The sequence below is a fragment of the Pseudopipra pipra genome, chromosome 1 (genome assembly GCF_036250125.1).
Source record: "Pseudopipra pipra isolate bDixPip1 chromosome 1, bDixPip1.hap1, whole genome shotgun sequence".
In the NCBI taxonomy this organism is placed as follows: domain Eukaryota; kingdom Metazoa; phylum Chordata; class Aves; order Passeriformes; family Pipridae; genus Pseudopipra; species Pseudopipra pipra.
Genome location: NC_087549.1, coordinates 42,616,656 through 42,642,663, shown reverse-complemented (window position 1 = coordinate 42,642,663; position 26,008 = coordinate 42,616,656). Strand labels below are relative to the sequence as shown.

At 38.8% G+C, this 26,008-nt stretch overlaps 1 protein-coding gene across 2 annotated transcripts in view; it reads right to left on the bottom strand.

Moving 5' to 3' along the window:
• Positions 1–369: 369 nt before the first annotated feature.
• The window catches only part of PRKDC (protein kinase, DNA-activated, catalytic subunit), an 84,085-nt gene continuing 58,446 nt past the window's right edge, over positions 370–26,008 (bottom strand). The window contains exons 63-86 of one of the 2 annotated variants that reach the window (XM_064653585.1): positions 24,606–24,814; positions 24,007–24,145; positions 23,238–23,426; positions 22,504–22,728; positions 21,766–21,874; positions 21,009–21,120; positions 19,259–19,448; positions 17,977–18,151; positions 17,699–17,889; positions 16,561–16,741; positions 15,885–16,045; positions 14,300–14,511; positions 13,558–13,645; positions 12,686–12,829; positions 9,094–9,298; positions 8,482–8,549; positions 7,991–8,211; positions 7,596–7,688; positions 5,628–5,717; positions 5,085–5,156; positions 4,799–5,000; positions 4,191–4,379; positions 3,557–3,696; positions 370–2,518 (exon numbers count right to left, since the gene is read on the bottom strand). In XM_064653585.1, the coding sequence (XP_064509655.1) occupies positions 2,314–2,518; positions 3,557–3,696; positions 4,191–4,379; positions 4,799–5,000; positions 5,085–5,156; positions 5,628–5,717; positions 7,596–7,688; positions 7,991–8,211; positions 8,482–8,549; positions 9,094–9,298; positions 12,686–12,829; positions 13,558–13,645; positions 14,300–14,511; positions 15,885–16,045; positions 16,561–16,741; positions 17,699–17,889; positions 17,977–18,151; positions 19,259–19,448; positions 21,009–21,120; positions 21,766–21,874; positions 22,504–22,728; positions 23,238–23,426; positions 24,007–24,145; positions 24,606–24,814 (3,810 nt within the window). In that variant the 3' untranslated portion in view covers positions 370–2,313. The remainder of the gene's footprint in view (positions 2,519–3,556; positions 3,697–4,190; positions 4,380–4,798; positions 5,001–5,084; positions 5,157–5,627; positions 5,718–7,595; positions 7,689–7,990; positions 8,212–8,481; positions 8,550–9,093; positions 9,299–12,685; positions 12,830–13,557; positions 13,646–14,299; positions 14,512–15,884; positions 16,046–16,560; positions 16,742–17,698; positions 17,890–17,976; positions 18,152–19,258; positions 19,449–21,008; positions 21,121–21,765; positions 21,875–22,503; positions 22,729–23,237; positions 23,427–24,006; positions 24,146–24,605; positions 24,815–26,008) is intronic. The other variant, XM_064653594.1, reaches the window with a different exon arrangement.

The following is a 26,008-nucleotide window of genomic DNA, read 5'->3' as shown; positions in this document are numbered from 1 at the left end:
TAAGGTATGTGCCAAAAGTGCCATTTAACACCTCTTAGGATCAGCCACTTGATTTCTAAATGTCCCCTTGCCTTTTCATGTTGTTATTTTATTGTGCTTTAAACTTTCTTATATTTTAGAGTGACAGCATGAAAGCTAGAGCACCTCACCTGACTAAGCTTTAGTCATAAGGCTGCTGTCTTAATTGATAGCAGAGATTAAAAGAATAAAATACACCAAGACATCTTACTGAAGTGTATATAAAAATAGATTACATCAAACACTTTTATGAAAAAAAGCCCCACATTACTGTCCACCAATTATCATGTCTGCAAATGGATAAACATGGAAGCTTTCTGCAATTGAAGTGCGCTAAATTAACTTTTGAAATGAGGTATACAGCTGAAAGTTTATTTTTATTTCTAAATATATTTCCTCTACAAAAATACACCTAAACAGTATTTTTTGTTAATAAAGTCGGATAAAAATATTCTGAATTTCTCAATTTATAACACTATTGACACAAACAATTGAGTATATTTATTAAGACAGAAGCAGGACAAATAGCAGTTGTTGCTGGAAAGTATTTGAAATGGAAAAATCCTCTCCCTGTCCAGTAGGCCTCAGCAATCTTCCCCATTCTGAGTTTCTCATGAAACTGTATCCAAGAGGCTCTGCTCTCCAGCTGACAAGATTCATTTGAGACTGGTGCCAGCAGGAGACATGGCCCTCAGCAAAAACAGAACTGCTCCACCACCATGGAGGCAGGAGGGAAAGCTTCTAGGCAGTGAAAGGGCAAAGACTCATTTTTATTACACCTTTTATGATAATTATTAAAAGCCTCAATGGAATCTATATCCTACAGTGAATTCTGGGTAAAATACAATGTAGTATTTGAGAGAACTCTCTTTCTCTCTTGCTGTCTGTGCTGCACTTGCCCCCAAGGTTACCTGATGCCACGGTTTAACCCTGGATGGCAACTCAGCCCCACACAGCTACTCCTCACTCCCCTGCAGTGAGAACTGGAAAAGTGAGAAAACTCATGGTTTGAGATAAAGACAGCTTACCAGGTAAGCTGTGCAAAAGCTGTGCACACAAGCAAAGCAACTCATTCACCACTTCCCATGGGCAGGCAGGTGTTAAGCCATCCCTAGGAAAGCCAGGCTAACAGTGACTTGGGAAGACAAACACCATCACTCTGAACATCTCTCCCTTTCTCCTTCTTCCCCCAGCTCTATATGCTGAGCAAGACACTGCATGGTATGTGATATCCCTTGGGTCAGCTGGAGTCATGTATCCTGGCTGTGCGCCTCCCAACTCCATGGCACTCCTCAGGGTGTGAGAGGCAGAAGAGGCCTTGTCTCTGTGCAAGCCCTGCTCAGCAACAATAAAGTATCCCTGTGTTTCCAGCATAAAGCCAAACCACAGCCTCAGTCTAGCTACTCTGAAGGAAACTAACTCAACCCCAGCCAAACCCAGCATACCCGAGAACTGGCTGTCAAAGAGAAAGAGCTACACCTGGCACAACCTCCACACTTCGGCATAAGCAAATTCCAAGTGTAGTAGCCATGCCTGTGCTGTGCTGCAGTTATGGCAAGAAGCTTCCAGCACTCTGCTGTAGTGGCATTGACTATTTTTGGCTTTAGTCAAACAAATAATTTGGAATTAATACATGACAAGTGCATACTTCCAAAGGACAAAGATAACAGAGTACAAACCTCTAATTGCTAAAAAAAAAAATCTGCTGGAACAGCCTCATCTATACATCATCCAGTAATGAAACAGCTGTTCAGATAAATTGTTATTTAGAGGTTAAAGGCATTTTCTGTTTAATTTCCCCATGTGTTTCACTGGTACTACTAATACAAAAATCTTCTAGTTTTAATTACAAATAATATGTGCCTGCAGAATGGTTTTAGTTGATTGTCATCAAGGTCTCTGTAAAAGAAAAGTACAGACTTTCACTACATCACTACATGGATGCCCACAAGCTTGCAGGGTATGAATTTGTGCTTTCTGCTGAGGGGTCTCAGTGCCTTTCAAATAAATCTTTAAGTTCTATAGCCTCTCCAGTTCTTTCTACATTGATTTTAACATGAACGCAATAAAGCTGCTTTGTTACAGAACTACATACAAGAAAAATAATTAAGAAAAAAATTCACTGTTTGAATACAGCTTTAATACAAAAAATTTATACTCTCTATTAATCAAGTTAACTGATGATAAAAGCAGTTAAGAGGTTTTTTTCCTTTTTTGCCTTAAAATTCTGATCTAGTTGCAGCTATGTATTAGGATACAGGTCCCTTGGCAGATTGGGCTTTAGAGAGGAGGTCCTCACATCCAGGGTTCCCATCCTTCCCAGACTCTGCCAAGAATATTGGGGTCTGTCGCTTGATCGATGAGGCATCTCACTTGGGTCTCCTCTGAAAGTCCATCCTCTGGCTCTTTGGCTCTGATATCATGACTGGCATTACCACGAGCCACAGCTGCAAAATCTTTATAACAAGGTAACTTCTCATGGCCCAGGCGTAGTTCATCACTGAAATTGAGAACACAAAAATAAACTCTTACTAAAGGAAACAAGCAAAAAATCTGAGATGGACTTTTAAATACAAAACAGCACTTGAAAAATAAAGCTGCCTGAATTGAGATTTAAGATGTGGAGACTGTGCAAGAGCTGCAGAAGGCTTGGCCAGCAAAGACTGGTGATTTCAGGTGTCTTTTACTAGTGGGTATTTACCATGAATATGTCAATCTTGTCAGAGGTCTCTAGGTGAAAGAGGGATGCAGAAGTTCACATCCAAGCTGTTGATCTCCTCACCTCCTCTTCTGATTTGTGCCTGTAACAAGTATTTTGCTCCCTCTTCCAGTTCAGCCTTGACCGCAAAGGGGACTCCTCCCAAGTCCTGCACTTTTCAGTATTTGTATGGTTTTAAAACAGGCTTGCTTTCTTTGCTTTTTTGTCTTTCCCTTGATTAATCCAAAATGTCTTTTTAAAAGAGGATAGAAGGGATTAATTGTACTTTTAACTGAACTTTAAAGACATTCTCACTTGAGCCAGACTGACATAAATAACCTGAAAATGCCATCAGATTTGAATGTGATGTTTTTGGGAAGCAGCTTACCTCCATGCCTCCCCTACAGCTGGTTCAGGTTCCATTTCAAGTAATCCTTCAGCAGAAGCATATATTGATTTAAATCTTACCCCTATTGATTTAAATCTTACCCCTAGTCTAAAAGCCATGGAGACAAAAATGAGGAAAAGTAGGCTGAGCAGTGTGAGATTAAGCAGGCTGACAGGGTGGGGAGATGTTTCTTGCCAGGAGCAGTAAAACTGCTCAGAGGCCTGAGCTGGAGCAAGAAAACTTGTGGGGCGATATCTGGTGTTTTGGCTGGCAAGGTGATTCAGAGAGCTTGTATACAGACCAAAATGATTCTGACAGAAGGTTTGTTGAAATTTTGTCCTGTCTCTTTTTTTTTTCCTAGCCACTATTCTATCCAAAGAGAACAAAATCTGACACAGGAGCCTGCCAAAGCTCTTAGTAGAGCAGTTTAAAGCAAAAGGAGAGCATCTTACCAGGTGATTATTGCTGGATTGGCACCTGTAAGCTTTCTTCTGACATAGTTGACTTTTTGCAAAGGGTACCAGTTTACTTCAGATGTGTTTATTTCCTTAATCCACGTGCCTCCTTTTTTCAGCTGTCTTTCTTCAAAGTTCTAAAGAGAAAACAAATTTGCCCTATTTGTCATAAATCATACACTTAAAAAAGACTTTTAAGCTGCCAGATCATAGCAAGTCAAGCCAGTAACTCTTAACTGTATATGCAGTGGAGGACAAAGTAACGAGATAATATTTAGCTTGTCTATGACTTAAATTTAATTTACAACTGAAGTTATTGAAGTGCAACTACCTTCAGTTTTCTCTGTAATTATTAATTTGATATATACAGTGCTGATGTAAATTTAAGAGCCTCAATGCAAACAGTTGAAAATATTTATGCTGCTGCCATATGCTACTATTCTTTAGTAGCATCAATATAGAATTGTCATTTTAAATACTTTACGTTCAGTTTCTCTGAGAACTTAAAAAACCAAAGAAAGATAAAAGGAGCACTGTGAGTGTACATCTAGAAATACTTCCTTTTTGATCAGTTTTATTCTTAGTACAGTTTAAGAATATTCACACGAAGAAAAAAGAGGAAAAACCCCACCTTCCAGTCCAAAGAAGGCTCCTTTACAAATACATCCATTGTGCTGATGAGGAGATCTGGATCTGAACGATAAGCCCTTAGGGCATGCACCATCACACTGTAAATGAGTCCCCACTCTTTCACTGGCATCATCAGATTAACAAACTGTCGAGTCAGTCGAAAAGGCATCAACTCTGGCACACCCAAAAACTAGCAAAGGGGAAGGACAGTCAAAACAAAACAAGAAATAAGAAGCCTTGGAACAGAAGGATTAGAAAGGAGTATTTTGTTCTTTTTAAGCTTTGGAACCCTCTTTGTCACTTAACTGAAAATAAGGTGCAATACAGTAGAACCGGACCAAGTTGTGACACCAAACTCTAGTCACGAATATTTAGTGATAGCGGTTGCAAAACACCACCATATCAGCTGTGAAACTCTACACCTTTGGGCTTGTCTGAGAATATCTGACACAGATTTTATTCAATCAACTAGAAATAACTTGTAAAGATTGCACCATTTTGCACCAGAATGATGGCAACTGAAAAGCATCAAATTTAGTACTGAGAATACACGTATAAATGCATAGAATAAATGCAAGAGCTGTAACAAATTAATTAGAAAACAAATACCTGTGTGGCCGCACCAAATGCATATCCGAAGTCTATTCCCACCATGCCACCTGTCTCCTTGTTAATCATGAAGTTGGACAGATGTCTGTCTCCAATACCAAGTATCCAGTGGCTGATGCACATCAGTGCATGGGAGCTGGCAAAATGGGACCGCAGGGACAGGAAGGCTTCAGGAGATGTGCTCATTTTCACAAAGGCTCGCCTGAATGAAACAGAACTTGTTTGTTGAACACAGATAAACACCAACATTCGTTTCACAACGTGCAGTCACTGACAGTGCACCTACCGCAGCAGGTCTTCTGGAACACTGCTCTCCCTGCTTTTGAAAGACATAACTGCTTCTCTACGGCTTGCATTACTGCAAATAAATGAAGGAATAATGTTAGCCACAGAAATAACAGCCCACTGCATGTGAAATGTTAAGTTGGGACCGAAATCATCAAATATTCTTCCGTTCTTGGTGAATCACAGGGATTTTCTCTATCCAACTTGAGCAGATGCTTGGGCTCTGAGGCAGCCTACCTCACTGCATAATTAGGAACAAGACACCTAGAAAATAAAGTTGAAGAGCAGCATCTGCTTCAAGACGCTTTCTTAAGGAAGTGAGCAAGCTTGTGGAAGCATTCCTGTACTCTGGTGGGATTTTTGGCAGTTCTAACCTCCTCCTGCAGAGCATCTCCAGTAAGACAGAGCAGTAAAATGAGCAAAAATCAACTCTAGCCATCATATTATAACACAGATAATGTTTTTTCCTGGAATTTCTACAACTCTGTGTGTGTGTACACTCTAGCTTCTGTTATTTTACATGAAGTCCTCTTTTAAATCCTACCTGTACATAGCATGGTATCGAGAGATGCCTTGTGCTTTCCCACTCATCTTGGACAGCCACTCAGAATAGGTAGCGCGAGGTCCTTTTTTGCTAGGAACAAAAAAAGAAAAAAAGCACTGATGATTCCTTGATGATCTTACCACTCTGTACTGGAATATCTGCAGGCTGTGTGCTGCTCTGACCCATGAGATTTTTATGCAAAGGAGGAGTCAGGAAGCTACAGTCTACATTAATTTTAACCTTGCTCCAGAAATGAAGCTTAAGCAGTCAGTGAATATGCATCCATCTCCTTCCCCCCAGCTTTGAACACACTTCAGTCATATCTGATGGAAGATCAGACACCTCAAAGCTGCTAATTTGTCAATAAGGACTGTGAAAATTAGATGCTGCCTTGAGAAGAAAGACCCAAAATAATTCCTCCGGGGAGGAAAAGATATTTTTAACAGAGTCTCATAGCCACTTGAGAGGCATTATGTACACGCTACTGCTTGTCCATTCAAAATGGTACGAAATGCAGGAAGGCAGTTTATCTCCTCACTGTGTACAAGAGGCAGGAATGGGGGCTTGAACTTAGGGTATTAATCCATAAGAAGCCAGTATTCATTAGTTGCACTGCTTATAGAATAACTTTCTCCCATCTTAACTAAGTACATCAGACATTAAACTTCTATTCCAGAGAGGCAGCAACTTAGCAGAGCACCCGTCTTCTCTCTTCCTTCCAAAGCATGTTTTGAGATAGAGAAATTTTTACCATTTAAGAAGCATTTGTCATTTATAGACTGCATAGCCCATCACTTGGGGACAAAGAAAAGGATTTCAAAACTTCAGAAAGTTGTTCCCCCTACCTCAACCAAAATATTGCCAGAAAATGCATCAGGATTTTCCTTTGCGAGCGCTCTGATTTAAACATAGCTCAACATAAAATGTCTTATTTCTCTTGACTGAATAATACATGGGAAAATATTTAAAGTCTACATACAACAATAAAGCTTTTTTTGTTTTTATAAACTATGACCTATTTTTAGAAAGACACTGATCTTCCATATTAGAAATGTCCTCCCTTCATGAGATGGTCCCATGTGAGTCCTCTCCACTTTCCCAGTCGGTGAACTGAGATCAACATAACACCACTGCTGTTCACAAAAGCGAACCCGGCAGCAGCAACGAAGAAACTAAACTGCTCACAAATCAAATAGCTGTAGAAATAAAGACTCTTTGGAGTCCAACCTCCACGCTGGAAGTTCCTCCAGCCTGCCCCATAAACCTTAAGTAGTAAAAATAAACGGTGACAACAACACTTTGACAAACTCAGAGATTATGCAACTAAGAACAACGCTTGTAAGTTAAACCACATTTCTAAATTCCAGGACAGAAATAGGCTGAAATGCAAGAATTAAATCAATTTTACAATTCAACCTCCAATTACAATCATAAGAAAGCAACATAATTTATTCAAACCCAGCATTTGTATAAAGTCAGAGAGAGTGCTCTTTTACAGTTGTGTTTTGTGCATTTGCTGCCAATTTGCACCCCCCCACACCACTGACTCACTGCTGAACCCAGATTCTGAATTGCTCTGTCTCTGCTCCCTTCCCCTGCCCCCCACTGACCTAAGTCCATTTCCTGCCTGATCAAATCAAGAGCTCAAAATCCTTGGCTTGTAAAATCAATCTGCTGATAAGGAAATGGTGATGATAATGACGTCACACATGATTATAATTATAAGCTTCTTGTTTAAACAAGTTGGGTGGAGGATATTCCAGGTACAATGGCACTCATTAAACAAGCAGTTGCCAATTACTAATTTGGGTCAGGAAGTACAAACTGCCTCCTTGCTCATAGGTGCTTTTATTTCATTATTTAATTAAAAAAAAAAAAAAAAAGAAAATGCTGCCACAAGACTGTCAGTTATCCAAAAACCCATTAGTAGTCGTCTCTATTAGAGCAGACAGCTAAACCAAGCATCACCTGTTATAACTGATATCTTCCTCTTCAGACATGCTGTTTTTCAGGAATTCTTTTAAGGTACAAGTATTTTCCAGCCACTTGATGAGTCCCAGTCTAGAACAAAACAAGTCAGAGATGTGAACAAGCAGCTCAAAGATGAACCTTAGAAGAACACCATGTTCTAGTGCCTGCTAAAAGAAGGTTAAAAGCTACCAATTTAAATATACTCTGAAAAACAGTTTCCAGACAAAGCAATTTCAATGTTGTTTAAAAGGAAAAGGAAAAAAAAAATAAATTAAGCCAAGACAGAAAACACTCTGAACCTGAATCTGGCAAACAAAAATCTCACTTTCAAACATCTCAACAGTAATATACATTAACATAAGGATTTCTGTCCCTTCAAGATAAAGGCCTACCTTGTTGTCATGGGAATGACCTGGTAAGTTTTTAACTGCATATTTCTTTGGCTACATGCAGCATCTTGGGAAAGGATAATGTTCATTACATCAAACAGCTGCTCGATACGTTGGTCTTGCCGCAGGTCTTCACCGCCTTTGACAAGAAAAGGATACTCCTGCTCATCGCTGCCTCGGATTGTTATACGTTTTGGCTTCCTCAAGGATTCCATTACACTTATCTTGGAAAAAGACAGGAAAAAGCAAAATATTTGTGATGGAAGAATTGCTTTTACAGAATCATCACTGAAATCAAGCATATTGGTCATTCCTAGATGACATAATCAAGTTACTCAACTACTACCAGAAAAACACTGCCCACTTATAGACCTTCCTTTATGTGCTGCAAGATGCATTCACAAGCAGGGACCTCGCTACTGTCACATTCTCTAAATGGAATATGAACACAGATTTATACCACACAGGATTTTGACTCAGTCTTAAAAACATACTCGTTCATCAAATCCGGAGATTTTTGCATGGTACTCCGGTAGTGGTTTCCCTTTTCCGTCGTATTGACCTGCAGTGGTAGTGGAGAAAAAAATGTTAGAGTAAAATTACATAAACTGTTTTTTATTTCTATTTTAAAGTGTGTATAAGAACAGAACACACAGATATTTTGTCAAATTCATATAATGATAACTATGAATATTTAAAAATGCATAAAAATCCAACATATACATAGTATGATTTTATCTGTGAATAACTAATACTTTTTCCTCATTTAGCTGTTAGAATTGCAGCTCTTAATAGTTTTAGAGGGCACAACCTTTTCTGAACTAGATTTAAACATATATTAGATTCATATATCAGATCTTCTCGAGTTAGGCCTTTAGAAAAATACTAAGTTCTTAGGTAAGAGATACAATTTTAGATACAATTTTAAAAATCAGGACTACGGCTTAAGAACAGATTTAAGAGAGTGAACTGAGCTATTTCATATAAGGCCAGATAAGGCATAAGGCCAGAAAGAAGGGCCTTATAGTCAACATAAGGAGTAGAGCTCAAGAGTCACAACTTTCTTGTGAGGGACAGTTCACTATCGACACTGAAGGGGAACGTACCAGGAACCTCTAATTCATTCCTCAAGAACTCAGCTTTGAAGTCACTCATCCACGGTGAACATTCTTTCAGGTTTCCAGGTTCTTTATGGGTTTTGTACATTTTTGAGAGGAGAGAAGTTGCAATCGCATCAAAGTCACTAGTCTTCATATCCAACAGTTGTGAACCCCCTCTGCCAAAATGGTGATCGAAGTCCTTCCCAAAAGCCTATGAATCATTTATAGGAAGTTTACACAGTGCTAGACACTACACGAGAACATCAAAAGAGTACCTTCCTATCAAACACACAGCTTCATCTGAGGTTCTGAAATATATCAATAGTCCTTCCACTCCAGTTCTTTTTTTTCTCTGTTATTTCTAGTTTGACAGAACTTTTTCACTGCCTGTTTGGTAGACCCACCAACTACCATCAACAGAAATATCTATATTTTATCAACTCAGTAACATCATGTCAAAACTAGAAGCTTATCGCTTTTTACCTCTTCTAGCTGCAGTTGGATTCTGATGGACCATACTAATAATGCTGCTCATTAAACTTAATACATGTACCTCAACTGCTTACAAAAATTTAGGATCAACTAGTGAACATTAATATAAAATACCTAAAGAGGACCCACAAGAAAACTGGAGAGGGAGTTTTTACAAGGGCATGCAATGACAGGATAAGGGGCAATGGCTTTAAACTGAAAGAGGGCAGGTTTAGATTAGATATTAGGAGGAAACTCTTCACTGTGAGGGTGGTGAGACACTGGAACAGGTTTGTTCGGAGAAGTTGTGAATGCCCCATCCCTAGAAGTGTGCAAGGCCAGGCTGGATGGGGCTCTGAGCAACCTGGTCTAGTGAATGGCAGGCAGGGGGCATGGAATTAGATGATCTTTAAGGTCCCTTCCAACCCAAACCATTCTGTGAAATGTTTGAATGTTTTATTTACTATCAGATTTATTATTAATGATCTGCTTTGCAATAATTTGGACATAAAGTGCATAGAACCATATTTTAAAGTATTTTAAATATCTTGATAAAGTGCAAAGACATTTCACACTGAGCCATTTAATAAACAAAGTATTATCTACAAGTAGTTAACTGAATCCTTGTGTTCACACTGAAGGTTTAGAAAAACCAGATGTTCCCTCTTAGACCTGGTATTAATGGCTTGGAAAGATATGTAAGCTCACTTGTTTTTTAAAATACCTGATCATTTTTCTCCCAAACTATGAAGGACACAGTTCTTTCACTGAAGTAAATGAAAATACAAAACCCATCATCCTTCTGAAGAGACTACTACAGTCAACAACATCTTTATTACTAAATCTATTTCCACATCAACACCTGATTGCTTTCTCTGTTCTGTTCTTTGACTTCTTTTAAAATTCAAGGCAGCAAATAGTCCATGGCCTTAACACTGTATTTTAATTAATACAATCCATCATCAGTGTTTAATTTATGCATGACTGGAATTTCATATTAAAAAAAAGCAAGATTGTTATTGTTTAGTTGCAACTGAAATTATACATAAATCATAGACATGAAGATTATGAGCCTGAAGTACTCCACACAGCAGAGTAATTTTATGTGTCAGTCAAGAGACAACTTGTTTTTCCCCCAGCCAGGATGTTAAAAATGATACAGTTATTCTCATAGTATACTTTGTTTCTTCATAATAATGCATCACGAGAGCAATGAATTCAGAGTCTGCGCACCATCACCCTGACCCTCCTCTGCAGTTGCTGTCTGTGGGAATGCTGCTCTCTCTTCTCTTTAACAGAGGGGAACAACTCTGCTACCCTTCTTCAACACCTCCCTTGTGCTTCTCTCCCACAGCACACAACTACTTGCAGCATCCTCTAATACCGCACATTTCGGCTTTTTAAAGAGCCAGAGACTGTTTTGGTTTAAGTCAGCCTTTGTGCTCATGCCTGCTAGGCCCCTTGCTGTGCTTGTGTACCCTGTAGAGATAGCTCAACATAAAGCTGCTGCCCTCTATCTATCCCCACCCCTGACAGCAGCACATCCTGCACATTCTTTTCCCCTATTCTTAAGTTTAAAGTCATTATCATCAAAGACCCAGCTTATCTCACAGCAACAGATTCAAAGGGCTAGTGTGCCCCTAAACTCCCAATTGCTTTCTACTGCTGTATCACCTCACCTCCTCCAACTGCACCTCACTCTCATCCTCCACCTTTCCCTGCTCATGGGGAAGGAATCTCCCTAGAGACACCCAGGTTAGTTTATCTAATGCTAATGTGACATAAGAATGGCCACATGGGAGAGAGCTGGATCCACCCTGGCCACAGGGCTATGCACATATAGTACAAGCATACAGTTGGGGTGCTCTTTCTACAGGAGTATCACTCTCCTGGCCTCCAGCAATTTGCAGCTCAGGGATTTCTGGACCCAGAAGTGTGCATTTGTATGTAAAAGCTCCCAAAGCACTTTCCCCCTCCTGTGCTGTTGCCTACTTGCTATTTGAACCCATGAAAGCATCCATAACACCCTGCAGCAAGAGTTCAGCGCTCAAGTGTGTAATGAATGAGGAAACACCTCTCACTGTTTTGAACCTGCCACTTCCATAGAATATTTACTTCATGCTTGGCACTCCTGATAGAATCATGGAATCGTTAAGGTTGGAAAAGACCTTTCAGTTCATCAAGTCCAACCCTCAGTCAACCTAGCACCACTGGTGTTGGGAATGATGTTAAGAGCTTTATTGCATCTGGAATCATTGTGCCTTTTGCAATTGGAGGAATGCTAATGTTGATTGTACAGAGGTTACTCTGTACCTCTGATTATTCTTGCCACTCTGAACCTCATCCAATTTTATTGTATCTGTGCTGAGAAATGCAGATGAGGACTACAGTGTTCAAGAAGCAAGAGTCAGTCATTGCTATGCCAATGTAAAAATCCATGTTTAATTCTCTATTCTTAATAATGACAATCACTTTTCTTTCTTGACTGCCCTTGAGTATGCACATCTGATGTTTTTAAAGAACTATCACAAACCAAGATTTTGTTCTTGAATTGCAATAGTCAGCTCAAACCTGAAGAATTTATATATGAAACTAGGGTACTTATGGTTTTTTGCCACATGTATCACTTCATTTTCTACACTAATTTTCACTATTTTAGAAGTCAGTCAATTTTGTGAAGTCCTTTCTGTAATTCTTCATAGTTGTAACTCTTCTGTATTACTTACCCTAAGTAACTTAGTATCAGCAGCAAATTTGAGTAGCACAATATAGCAAAACTCCCTAAGGTGCTCATAAATTTTTGGCAGCAGGGAATAAAAAACAAGGCCAGATTCCCACGGATGATCAGAGAGGCTCAGGTCCTATGAATCTGGCAGCATGTAGGACAGAGGAGGCAGAAGCTGAGTAAGAGGGAACATTTAGCCCTGCAGGGCAGTCAGAAGTGGAAACTGAACTATGTTAAGTCCATGGCTTCTAGCAAAGAAATCCCAGTCCTGTACTCCTGACTTGATCAAGTCTCATCAAGTCCTGCAGCACCTGTAAAATCTGTGATCTGGTTCCCTCTTTTGATCTTTTAACGTCTTCTAAAAAGTACATGACGCCAACACTACTCAGCAATCACACAAACCTGAATAAACCTTTTCCTCAGCAATCCAAGGCCAGGAGCCTCCAAATTTCCCAAATTCTTGTACATTCCTTCATACATTTCCTTAAGCTTCTTTTTGTTTCTCTGAGCTTTTGCCAACTCATTTTTGACATCCTCAACCCAATCCTGCAAACAGAAGGAAACAGATGAGTACTGAGAAGAGTTTTAGTGACCCTTGCTCTTCAGCAAGCCACTCAGATTGCACTGGGGTTACTGTACTTACTAATAAGTCCATCATTATTATGTGTCTTTCTTTTGAGAACCAAAAGAGCAATCCAAAGACTATGGAAATATTTCCCTTGCATTCTTTGTCTTGATAAAATGCTTTTATTTTATTAGGATAATTATGTTTACTACCATAGTCTCTACTACAAACTAAGAAGGCCTCTAGGGGGCCAGGACTACCAAACACAAGACAAGAATCCTTTGGATAAAGGGGTCAGAACATAAACAAGAATGCCCAGCAGGGAGCAGGAAAAGGGCATAAGAACACAAGTGGTCAAACACAAGTAGTCCAAAATTATAGAGATGGCCACAAATGATATTTCTGTAATGGTTTCAGAACAATTAAGGAAGACTGACTGTGGGACAGGGCATAGACCCCAAAGGAGAAAGCTGAAAAAGCGTAGTGCAGAACAGCCAGTTGGCACAAGGGAGGGAGACCACTGCCAGTGAAAGCTGCTGACAGCACCCCAACATCATCGTGATGAGTTGATTCTGGGTTGAACCACTTCCTGTGGCTGTGGTGTCAACTGAACTGTGTCAGGCTCTGCTCAGCACTTGCTCTTCTAAACCCTTCTAAAGAGGGTGAGGAATGAAGGGGAAGGGGAGAAATAAAAAAAAATACACTTTACCTTAAAAAGCATTACAGGATTAGAGAGCTGCTCCAGCGAGCGAACAAAATCTTGAATGACTCCTCCTCTATCCAACTTATTCTTGATCCTTTACAAGAAGAAAAAAATGCATTACAACACAACAGGAACTACCATCATCACCTAGCTTGCAGATAAGCAATGATCTAGACTGTCTGCTATACACAAGAATCTGGTAAAATAATTTATGTGTAGGTAGGTACAACGCTCTCAGAATTCTCTCTTTGGCTGCATGACTGTTTATGTGTTGAGTGAACATGCCACACAACTCCCAATTTTTTAATTAAGTGTCCCACTATGAAAATAGGATTTTGGTGGGTAAGTGGAGAGCATGCTTGAAACAGAAACAGGCACTAACCAGACTACACATCCTGTTGTGACAATTATTGAAGGGTGATACTGTCTGTGAAGCACAAGACTTTATCTTCTATTTTAAGTAAAAGAATTTCAGATTTGAAAAAAAGAAATAGGCAAAAAGACACCTTCGGAAAACTTCTAACTTCCCACAGACTGGGGGGGACCCAACAACTTCATAAAGTATGCAGGCCCCCAACCTGAGTATGTCTAACACTGATAGAACTGATGTACTCCATTTCTCTGTGCCTTTAAATGAAAACTTAGTGTGTATAGGACTACCCTTATGCTCGCTAAAGAAAAGAGTTTGCTTAGGTGTCCACTCCTGAATAAAAAACATACAAAAGAGCTACTCGAATTGCAAATTCACCTTTCTACAAACTCCCTGTTCTTACAACCAGTTGCAGTATCTTTGAAGCAGTAACTTTCACTGCTGATCATGAAAGGGTAGACGATTGCCTGGGGATAGGTGTTCGCAATCTCTTCAACAGTATGTTGTATGGCTACTGCTTCATCCTTGTCAAGTAGTGCCATCATCTGGCTAATCCAACCAATGAACTGCCAACAGGGAACTGAAGAAAGCTGCAAAAACACAGACACACTGCTTTCAACTTTGGTCCTCCTTGAAAATACCAAACATAGCAAGCAAAACTGCTTCATGCCACAGCCTGACAGAGAAACGCATGGAAAGGAAACAGCGAATGTCAATTAGGTTGCTCAAAACATTCCCCAACAAAGCACAAATTTAATTATTATTATTACTGCTACTACTACTAGCACCACCACTGCTGCTTAATAGGTTTTCCGTTATAAAGATTTGCAGCTTGTTTGATAAGTATAAGGTTTTACACTCAAACTTGTGCCTTTTCTGTCTGGATGTAATATAATAATTTTTGATTATCCCATACAAGCAACTCAAAAATCTGAAGGAATTCAGCTCAAACACCATTGGACTGAAGTCTTGATTTGAGTAAAAAACACCAGGAAGGGGAACACTGGAGCTCCTACCACAGTTTTGTCCTTCATTAAACTTTAAAAACCTCTAATAGAATTTAAGATCAGATTGCCAGTATTTATATCACAGAAAGACAGGTGATAGGATAAATAAATGCCTGGTGAACTCCCTTTCTGGGTGTGATTTTTCAACTGGATCAGTTGTCAGGTGCTGTTTGAACCACCAGTGTTTAACTGTAGCCACACCTTGTACACCTCACCCACCTCTGCTACTTTCTCAGTTCCTTGGGATAACTAATTCCTGTTTCTGTCTCACTCCAGTTCTTCCTCTGACAGGCCCAGTTGCTCTGTGAGCACAATGACACAGGCTTGAAAAGGCAGGCAGGTCAAGGCAGGAACAGGCATGAGTCACAGAGAAGGGAGAAGGTCTCAGCTTATCTGCCCCATGACAGAAGGGAAGGCTCATGATATCATGCCATGGAATGGCAATGGAGGGACAGGTTGTAGGAGGAAGGAAGGAACAAAGGAAGTGGGAAATACAAAGGATGGCAAAGCTGTAGTAACCTTTGAAGTGAAGGATGAAGAAAGGTGGCAGACATGGAAGGAGTCTGGAAAAGCTGCTGGCTTTCTGCATGCAAGAAACTCAGGAATTAGACACATTCCTCTCCCTAACTCTAACCACCTTTGTCAGCCCATTTAGATTCTTCCAAAGGAAAAAAAAAGGCAAAACACACCATAGTTTTTCTCCAGCAACTCTCAAATTAACATTTGGAATCAGGATAATGATAAAAAGTTAAACTTTTAAGAAAAAGGTTTCTGTCCATATGAATCAGACTCAGGAAGTTAGAGAAAAGACAAGGAACAATGACGGGATAAATTTTATCTGATTTACCTGAAGCAAAACTTACCAGTCTAACCTCTCTGTCCATCCAAACTCCACCCCCACCTTTTAAATTTGATTTATAGCAACATTTGCTGCCAGAAAAATGGAAGCAACTAACCTCTCGTGTCACTAGACCCAATGTCTCTGCTGGATATCTTTCAATTATTTGTAGCAGTCTAGGAAATCTCAGCCTGGCTTCTCTGGAATTCAGTTTTAAAGCTTTTATCATTTTCTCCACCATAATAGCTGGGAATTGCTGCAGATTCACAGTGTTACTTTCTGCCAAGAGACATTAAACAAGAATTATCAGAAACACCATCACTTGTTCCATGTGTTTGATCATCTGAAACATTCATCTTTGCAATTCGAGGGTTTTTTTTAAGTGTATTTTGTATTTTTACTTTGTTCTCCTTCCCATCTGTTTGAACTGCACACATCTGCAACACATGTACTTGGGGACTGAAAGGATTAGCTTTATCAGGAAGATGCATCACTGCTGGTATCTTGCCTGCTTTAAATACAAGGCTGCTGTGGTCTGGGAAGGAACACGGGAAGCATCTGCTGGATATGATACATTTCCCACAAGTGAGAGGGAGACTACAAGTGATTCACTAGTACCAAAGGTAGCAGCAGTAGCAGAGGTGAAAAAAGGAATATAAATACTGCTGAATTGAAGGACAAACTGTTCCATCTAAATTCAAGCTGTGTTGCCTAGGCAGAACTTCTGGGTATCACAAAAGCTCTCGTATCACAGATAAATACACCTCGCAAGCTTAGTAAAAACCCTGACTAACCAAGCGAGCCTTCTTCTTCCCTTCGCAGATACTGGTCACAGAAACCGATCAGTGTCATATATGCATCGATAACTCCCACCACATCTACGTGTTCCATGGAGTGGGACTGCAACTCCTCTTCAGACTTCCTCACAGCATAGCTGAAACACTGAAAAGCCTTCTTGTTCAGACCTGCCAATACCTGAAATTCAATCACAAGAGCAAAAAAACACACATTAACAAGTAGCACCGAACAACTCTCTCTCTAAAACTGGAGCCTCATTGTAAGTCTTGAGTAGATAACACTTTAACTGTTCTAAGATGTTTTGAGCAGCTGATAAAAGGGGAAAAAATAAGGGTGTTATTTCTAGCAGTAATTTACAGAACTTTAAAGTCCACAATTTTCAATGGAAATAAACAAACCACACTTTTAATTTGAATTAGTCTTTGGACATGTTAAGTGGAATTTTTATAACTGAAAAAAAATTAATGTTACTAGAGTTTTTGGAAACAGTTAACAGAAAACAAAATAAAACTTTGGAGTTTTTTTCCTATTAAGACATATCTGCAACATCTGCATAACAGCTACACTTGGAATTTGTGTTAAAAAAGAATGCATCAAACTATTATGAATCTCATGTCTTTTTCCCTATTATAAACACAGTAATACTGATACATTTCTAATGTAGCTTATGCAATCTTGGGAATTGACAAGATTCTTTACAGAATCAAGGCTGGAAGATACCTTCAAGATCATCTGTTCAACCGTGAACCCAGCACCAACATAATCAACCCCTAAACCATATCCCCATCCAGATGCCTCTTGGATGCTTCCAGAGACAGTGACTCCACTACCTCCCTGGGCAACTTATTCCAAGGCCTAACCACTCTTTCAGTAAAAAAACCAAACTTTCTAATGTCCAACCTGAACCTCCCCTGGTGCAACTTGAGGAGAGCAAAAACCAGGAAAAACCTAGCAACCACAGCTTTTTTATTTTTCTTTTTTCTTTAGCTGGTGTTGCTGGACAAACCTCTGCTAATAGCAGACAGGTTTCACATGCTCTTTATCTACCCATACCCATCACTACCTACTGAAGTAGTAATTTGAAGTAGTAATTACGATACTGAAACAATGAAAAGATTTTCTCCTCTCATTTACCTTTTCAGGATTCTCAAGACTTTCTCCAGATATTAGTGATATTTTCTCAGCCTTTTCTTCCTCAATTTGCTCAAGACATCTTGGATTCTGAATAAGAGCATTGGCCATGATGTGATAGGTAGTACCCAGAAGAAGATTCTGGTTTCGTAAGGCCCTTATGTTCTTGCTAAGATAGTCAGATTTGGTATCTTCTGTTGGAATTCAAAAACAAAGTTGGTAACTGGACAACAAAGCAGCTTTGTATAATAAGCAGCGTGAAGCAAAGAGAAGGCTGTTACCAAGCAGGGAGATGGTCTTTAACACTGAGAGCACGCGTTCTGGAGAGCTCAGGTTCCGGCTGCTACTATGCATAAAGCGGCAATAAGCGTAATTCCACCTCACCAGCCAATCTTCCCTTGTTTTGGCTTCCTTGCGTAGGTCTTTCAGAAGCTTCGTGGCAACTGCAAAGCTGTTCTGTATTCAGAATAAGACAGAATTTTCAGACAAAATATCTGCAGAGGAACTAAAACCGGTCTGCAACCCAACTAAGGGATGACAAGATTTAAGTAAAGTTATAGTAAGACAAAGAGATGTCCACTGCTTGACAAGTCTCATATTCAAAAACTTATTTGTGGATAAATTTGAAAAGAGAAGAACAGAGGTTTAACAAACTGAAAAAAATAATTTCAGCTACATGACTAAACAGGCATTAATTGCTCTGCAGTACAAACGCATATGGGAAATGTAACTTGGTTTATAACACCATTAAGAAGATCACTTATGTTTGTGTTTTGATGAAAAGTTTCATGTAAGTAACATTAAAGGAAATATTATTTTTCACTTACTCCTTCGAGAGTGTAGAGTCAACACAACAGTGCTATATTATATTTGCTTATCACATTGCTTAAAATAAACTCTTGTCAATGACTGCAGATTTCTGCAGCAACTCAGAAGAGGAGAGACCTCGACTCAAATATTATTCATCTTATCTCAAGCTTGAAACACCATGGGCCCATCATCAAAGACGCTATGTTTCAGTCATTTCAACAGTCAGATCCAAATCAAAATTTCAAAGTCACTTAGCTTTACTTTATCTAAGTGTTAACTAACAGCATTAATGAAAACTGTGACAAAAAAGGAACTTCAGCATTGCTGATTGAAGTAAATGATACTGATTCAATCAGAATTTAATTTGTTTTCTTGTACAGAAGAGATTATTCGTAAATGAGAAAGCCTAATATTTGGTTGCAAGCATCCCTTACATTAAAGACTGAAGTATTTCAGATACGTTATTTATCTGCCCTTCAGAGTGCCAGAAACCATCTGCGGATCAAAGGGGCCTTCAGGCACATTTCCAGTAATGACAAATTATCATCAATTTTGTAATTAACATTTATCCATTTGTTTTCTTTCACTATGGAAGTGAATTTCTTAAGCTTTCAAAATGTCCTGGACAGTAGGGTCAAAAAGAAAGATAGTATGCCTGGCAAAAGGGTGCCCAAGACCACCTAAAAGGCTTTTCTAGCTGTAGTTTCTGTATATTTTCTCACCAAACTGAAAGCTAACAGACAGTACAGTCACCTGTTTCCTGGCACTTTCTATCATCTTCATTTTCATATTAAATTTGCAGCTTTTAATCATTGAGTAAATATCTTCACCCTGTTGATCCACTTCCATTGGGTCACCAGCACTGTATTCTTCATCCACCTCCATACTATCATTGGCCTGATAAGAGGGAAGTTTCTCCTGCAGTTTGTCCAGAAAGAAACACCTGCACAATGACAACAGGGGTACAAGTCACTCTGGTATACATTCAGGGAAATGAATGTTCAAAAGTGTTGATCTGCCTAGCAATAAACAAAGCTAAGGAAAAACGGCAAACTATATAGTGATCACCTTTGGCAAGTGCTAAACACAGTCCTCAGAGTCTGGAGACTTGTAACTAGGGACAGGTTGATCCTGGATCAAGAACTGACAAGATTAATATTAGAAAATGTCCACAACGAAGTGGGATTTTTTGTTAGTTACTTCTTTTAAAATCAATCTCTAAGTTTCTCTACAATCTCTACAATCTCTAAGTTCACCAAGCCATAACTCACATTCCAACTTGACAGAGGTGCAAATAAAAAGGAGTCTCAATTATTCAGTGAAAGTGCCAGGCTGTATTTTATGTCTACCTGCTATTCAAATGTATATCACATCAACACATGCCACCATTGAAATCTGTGTTGTAGAAAAGACCAGCAACCATACTCAGCTTTTGAAAGTGAGTTGCCATGAATGAATGCTGAATCCTCTTCATTCCACAACTAGTCCTACCTAATTTAATAGCACATCTCATTATGTAGACTGTTACTCGAAGCAGAGGACAGCACTACAGTCTGAAGCAGCACTTGGCACATTCTTTGTTACTAATTCAAGACAAGAGAAAGGTTTTCTAAAAGCATATAAAATGTTTAAGACCCTGACAATCCTTCATGCCATAAACGTTTGAGACTTTGTGAAGAAGTAAGTTATGTCATGTGTTCTGTCTAATACTGAACTGTAATAAGCTCTTCTGTAGCCACGCTTTCCTGATACCAAGAGATAATAAAATAAACTACAGAGCAGAGTATGTATCAGAGGTGTGGAAGAAGTTGTTGCCCAGGAAAGAAGAATTAATCTAGATTTGCACTGGAAGAATGAATTAAGATGAAGACAGACACCACAGTAAGGACAGAAAACTTTCAAATTTGAAAAAGCATTCCAGCTTCTTCGGAGCTAATCCAAAGGAGCCTCCAGAGAGTCTCTTTTCTTTCTAGCAACAGTTGCACAGCAGAAGTCTCCAGTTAGAGCACAGGTGAAGTAGTGACAGTGACAGGGCTTATTTTGTATGCTCCCTCATTTGGCAACTATTTTTTAGTTGCAAAATAGAATAGGCAAGTATTTTTATTGATAACAGACTGGCCTTTTGGGTAGTGTTTCATTGAGCTAAATGCTGCTAATCTACTCAATTACAAATGGGTATGTTTAAGGGCTGCTGAAGTGGGCTAGCTTGCACAGTGCATGTTGTCACCGATGCAAGAAAATGCCTAAACTAACGTCTGTCTTTCCCTACAAAAATATGGTTTATTCCCTGGCCACTTCTCAACCTCCTTTTGCTCCTCACTACAAGTCAGTCACAGAACCCCCCCAGTTATACTGACAAAGGTATTAAAATGCTTGGAAAAAAAGAGTAATATACTGGACCAACCCCCTCGCTCTACTATGAAAACAAGCAGCATTAGAAAAAGCACTTCTTGGAACTCAGCAGGCAGACAGAACTTAAGCTAACCCAAGAATGCAGTTTTACCGATTTGTAATGATATCATCCCAGATGTTCATAGGATCCATTTTAGCATCTGGATATCTGCTTGTCCAAATTCGGAGAAGTCTCTTAAGGGAAGCCTCTGAAGCTAAGTTACCTAGAAATCAATTCAGAACACTTTAGATGCATCTAAAGCCAAACAGCATGAAAAAGGGTTAAATAAAACATAGTCTAACATTCAAACCAGAAAACTGCAATTAAACAATCCACTTGCATTTCTGGGCTTGCACTAAATACACTACTTAGTGATCATATTGCTTTTGTTTATTGCTGGAGCACAGAGATTCAATAAGGACAACACTGTCAACTGTCATTGGGAATTACCACTGGGTAGCTTCCTTTCCACAAAGGAACATGCTGGAATGTAGTGGAATTGTTAACTAAATTTAATATATAATTTGGTTTATGCGCATAAATTTGTACTTCATGCCTACCTCAGTAGCTATAACTTATTTACCACATCCATCTTTTATCTCTGCTAAAAGTTACTCCAACAAAAAAAAATTTAGTTTAAAACGACTCTTATCACAAGAGCTATGCTAATAAAACTTTGCAATAGAAAACAGAATTATCTTCAAGCCTATCTTACAGAACTGCACAGTTCTTACTGTCAAGAAGACAATAAGAAGTAATTCCAGACTTATCCTTTTTCAAACAGGAGTTCAGACATTCAAAGTTCAGAAAACCATGACTATTTAACACAATGAAAGGAAAAATCGCTTGAGAAAAAAACAATCTTTACTTCTCTTAGTCATAAAATTGATGAAATCCTGTATTTCTGTCAAAGCTTGTACAGACTGCAGTTTGGTCATTCGACTTTGATATAACAGAGAATCAATACTGGAATAGCTCTGCAAAGAGAGGGAGATAATGAAAGATTTCATAGACAGAATTTACAACATGGTTCTATTCAGTCTCTACAAACTATTGATCTGATGCTGCTATATATTATGCTTTAGAATCCAACCTCTTAGAAGTAATTTAATAGCCTGTAATCAGAGAGCAACTCTGCTTTACACAAGTGTAGAGGCATATTCTAGCTGCAATTCCTATCCTAGGTTTTATCAAAGCCCTACAGTCTAATTAAAACTTGGTAACGAACGGAACTTGTAACTTTTGATTGCAGTACTCTCTTTGCAAGTTTGTTCTGGGGACAGGAGTCTTCTGAAAAGGTGAATGAAATAAAATGTTTATTATCTGCACAAACAATTATTCTGAAAAAGTCTAAAAGATGAAATCAGCAAAACAAAACAAATTAAAATGGTAAGACGCACTCCACTGGCTCACTAATCTCTCATCATTGCAAGCAGTGAATTCAAAAGAAGTTCTGTCATACGATATGGAAGGCACCTACATGTCATTCTACTTGAGCAACTGTTTCTCTTGAGAGTATAATCTAGCAGCAGCAACAGCAACAACACTTTAATTGTTCCAGGAGTTTACACAGAAAAATCATACCAGAGATAGAAGAGACTGCTACCTGCATGAAGATCTGCATTCCATTGCTAATGTAATATTTGGCTCTGTCAAAATCATCTTGCAGGATGTAAAGGAGACTAAGCTCTTGGCTGTGATGCATTTCTAGAATGGCTTTCTTCTGTTCTGTCTTCATTGCCTCATCAATAAACGTTAGCAAAGTCTGGTCATTTTCCCCACTGAGCAGTAACTTCAACTTACTGCGTATTATATAGGGTAGATATGTCTCCTACAAGGTGAAAATACAGTCCTTATTTCCAGGAATGAACATTAAATGATCAATTTTTATGTTATCAGCGGCAGATCAAATAAATACAAAAATATTTTGAATGGTTTTCTTAAATGTTTTTTCTTTAGACAAATTTCCATCTGCTAACAAATCACAGCAGCCTTTTCTGATAGCTCAAGAAGTTGTTAGCAAACAACTAGTTTCTACTAGTTTCAAAACCAGTGTTTGGTAACTCTTAAAACAGGAATCAAATAAAAGCAAAAAATGCAACAAAAAGACTGCCAAAACAAAAAGGTGATGATAAAGCTGGTCGTATATAATCAGCCACAGACTCAAGATAAAATTAAAAGTAACTGCTTCAATTATTTTCATGTATCAGACTCTCTGCTAATTTCCATACTAGAGTAACCCATATAATGCAGTTGATTTTCACCCACAATCTCAGTACTGTCAGACATTCCTGCAGAGATAAAAAATGGTGCAGTATCAATGAAGTGACTTCTAAAAACCTGGAAAAATGGATCATTCCATGTTTTGCTTAGGTCTGGAGGTTTTCCACTGTCGATATTAACAGTAGCACAATACTCCAGAGCCTTCCAATCTGTTAGGTGGTCATAGCATTCCAGAGATGCAAGTTCCCAGAAGTCCTTTTCCGCTTCTGCTGGCTCTCCGTCTTGCCAGTCTTCTTTAGAGAGTGCCTAGGGAATGAATTTGCAGGGAAAAAGGGTTCTTAACAGGATTCTGGCACTTGTTTCAATTCTAAGTCACCAGGAACTTAACTGTAATTCATTGTCTCAAAAATATCTATCCATTTAACTGAGTGCGACAGCAGCATTAGATGAAGAAAATTCAAGATTGTCAATATTCATATATAAATCATTTTTAGGTAGATGTCTCTAGTAAACCTGCTTTTTTTAAAGAGTGAACACTTTAAAAGAAAGTTAGAGACGCTCCTTCCTTTTTACCCACTATAACTCATGCCATGAACACATGCAATTTCCTCTCTTGGGGTTGTAGTTTGCCCATGGTGTTTTACTTGTCTGCCTAGATAATTGCACATGTGCAGCTTTGTAACAAACACTAAGAAAAGCATCATGTGTACTGCTCTGTTGTGACTGCTCATCTGTTCCCAATATCTTTACAGACTGAACCACTAATCAAATAAAACACAAGGACATTTTAAACAATATATGTTGCTTCTCAAAATGTTTAATTGTGGCTTATTAGTTTTAAGTCATGAGAGATTCATGAAACAAAAGAATCTTGCTGTCGTTTTACCTCATCGTAACATCGAGCTGCTTCAGCATAATCACTCCTTGCTTCTGCCAACAATGCTTTCCGTGTTATTTCCTTAGTCCCAATCTTACCACTGAAAATGCCACGAAGGACATCATAATCCCCAAGAGATCGGTAGAGCCTAGTAAAATTGAAGAGAGAAATCTTTTAATTAGTTGAACAGATGTATAACAATGCAAACAGAAGCTATTTGAAAAAATAATAATTTGATAAGTCGTAATACTACTAGGTGGTAATAGAAAATTTTAAAAAGATAATTTGTTATATAAGATCTGAAATATATACTTAACTACATAAACTTCACCTTGTAGGTTAATATCTGAACTGTGGAAACTCCTGCAGCTGAAAAGCTATGAACAAGATGTTTTTCAGCAGTCTGATAGCATCATCAGAGTGCACAGCTGTTAAGTGTAACTGCTCTCACTGAAAAATAGTAATTAACTGAAAAGAAATTAAAAGCATATCTAATTCTAAAAAAGTTGGGTTACTGAGACTAAAAAAGAAATCACGTAAGCCATAAAGGCAGAGTTCTTCAAAAGGCAAATCTGAATGGGAATAACTTGTCTCAAACAAGAATTTACTTAGCAAGTTCAATCCATCTGATCACATCTGGGGGAAGCTCTGTCCTTCCGCGCATCCGTTTGGATGGGGGCTCCTCCGCAGGGGACAGAGCCATCAGGGCATGCTCCAGAAGGAGGATGCCCACAGGCTGCTGCAAACTTGCAAGGCAGCTTGTGCTCACATTAGCTGAATCCAGTTCTAGTAGTGCTCTGTGCTGGTAACTCATTTCCTGTAAAACAAAACAACAGGTGTCTATTTGGTGTAAAACTATACTGATTGTGACCTTTTACAGATCACTTATTTGGTATCCCTTTTCTTATAATGCAAGCTTTAGAAATAAGCCATTAGATCTCCAGAAGTTCCCAAATCTGGAAAATCTTTCTCTTTTGTGCTGTTGCTCTTTGGACAGAGAACAGGACAGAATAACTCCATATACTTTGCCTCCAGGACATGGGACAACTACAGGCCATTCACTTAAGAGTTGGACTAGATGATCCCTTTGGGCTCCTTCCAACTCAGAATATTCTGTGATTCTGAAACTCTCTGGACAGAATCACAAGGAAAGCGGGGGAGAGGTAGATGGACACATTGACAGCCTGAATTTTTCCCTCTATTTGTTGGCAGGATTGTGCCTGCTACACAGCAGCTGTGTTTCACTTAACCTACTCAGTGGTGCATTCCTGCCGTAAGCCAAAGGCACGATTAACCACACTGTCTTCTCTGAGCTGGAGGCTTTCTATCCACACACTTAGCCAGTTTTAGCATATCACAGCTTCCTGTTAGTCTCATAGAGTACTGTACTCATTTACTCCCGCCTGATTTAAAGGCATGACAATATTTCTAGCACATCTTTATTGTATTTAACATTAGTCCAACTACAGACTAACCTCATTGTCAGGGATAAACATTTTTGTTTACTTGAAGTTTTTTTAAAATACTTAAATCACTATTCTAAATACACATAAAATATTGAGAAAGTAGTGTGTTATTAAAGCCAGAGTTGGGCTTTTTCTTTTTCATTTCTCCACTTAATAATGTAAAGTTGCAATAATATCTTAAACAAACAGGAAGAAAAAAATCCACAACACGGAAGAGAGGGAGTATAACTTCCATTACAAGAAACAGAACTAAGTTTTAAAACAAAAATTAAAGTTTGATTCTTGCAACATAGCACGTTCAAGAATACTATGTGAAAGGAAAACAATATTTGGAAATTGCAACAGGAGACTGAGAATAACCAGGCTACACTTCTTTGATAAATGACAACCACAAAAACTACAGAATAGGCACCTGGCATAAGTAAATTCTTGACACAATTTGTATAGTTGAGACTCTCACATGAACAAATTTGTACTCAATAAAAAAAACTAAAAAAACACAGCTTCTTGTGGCTTCCTGAGTTACAGACCAGGCAGATCCCAAA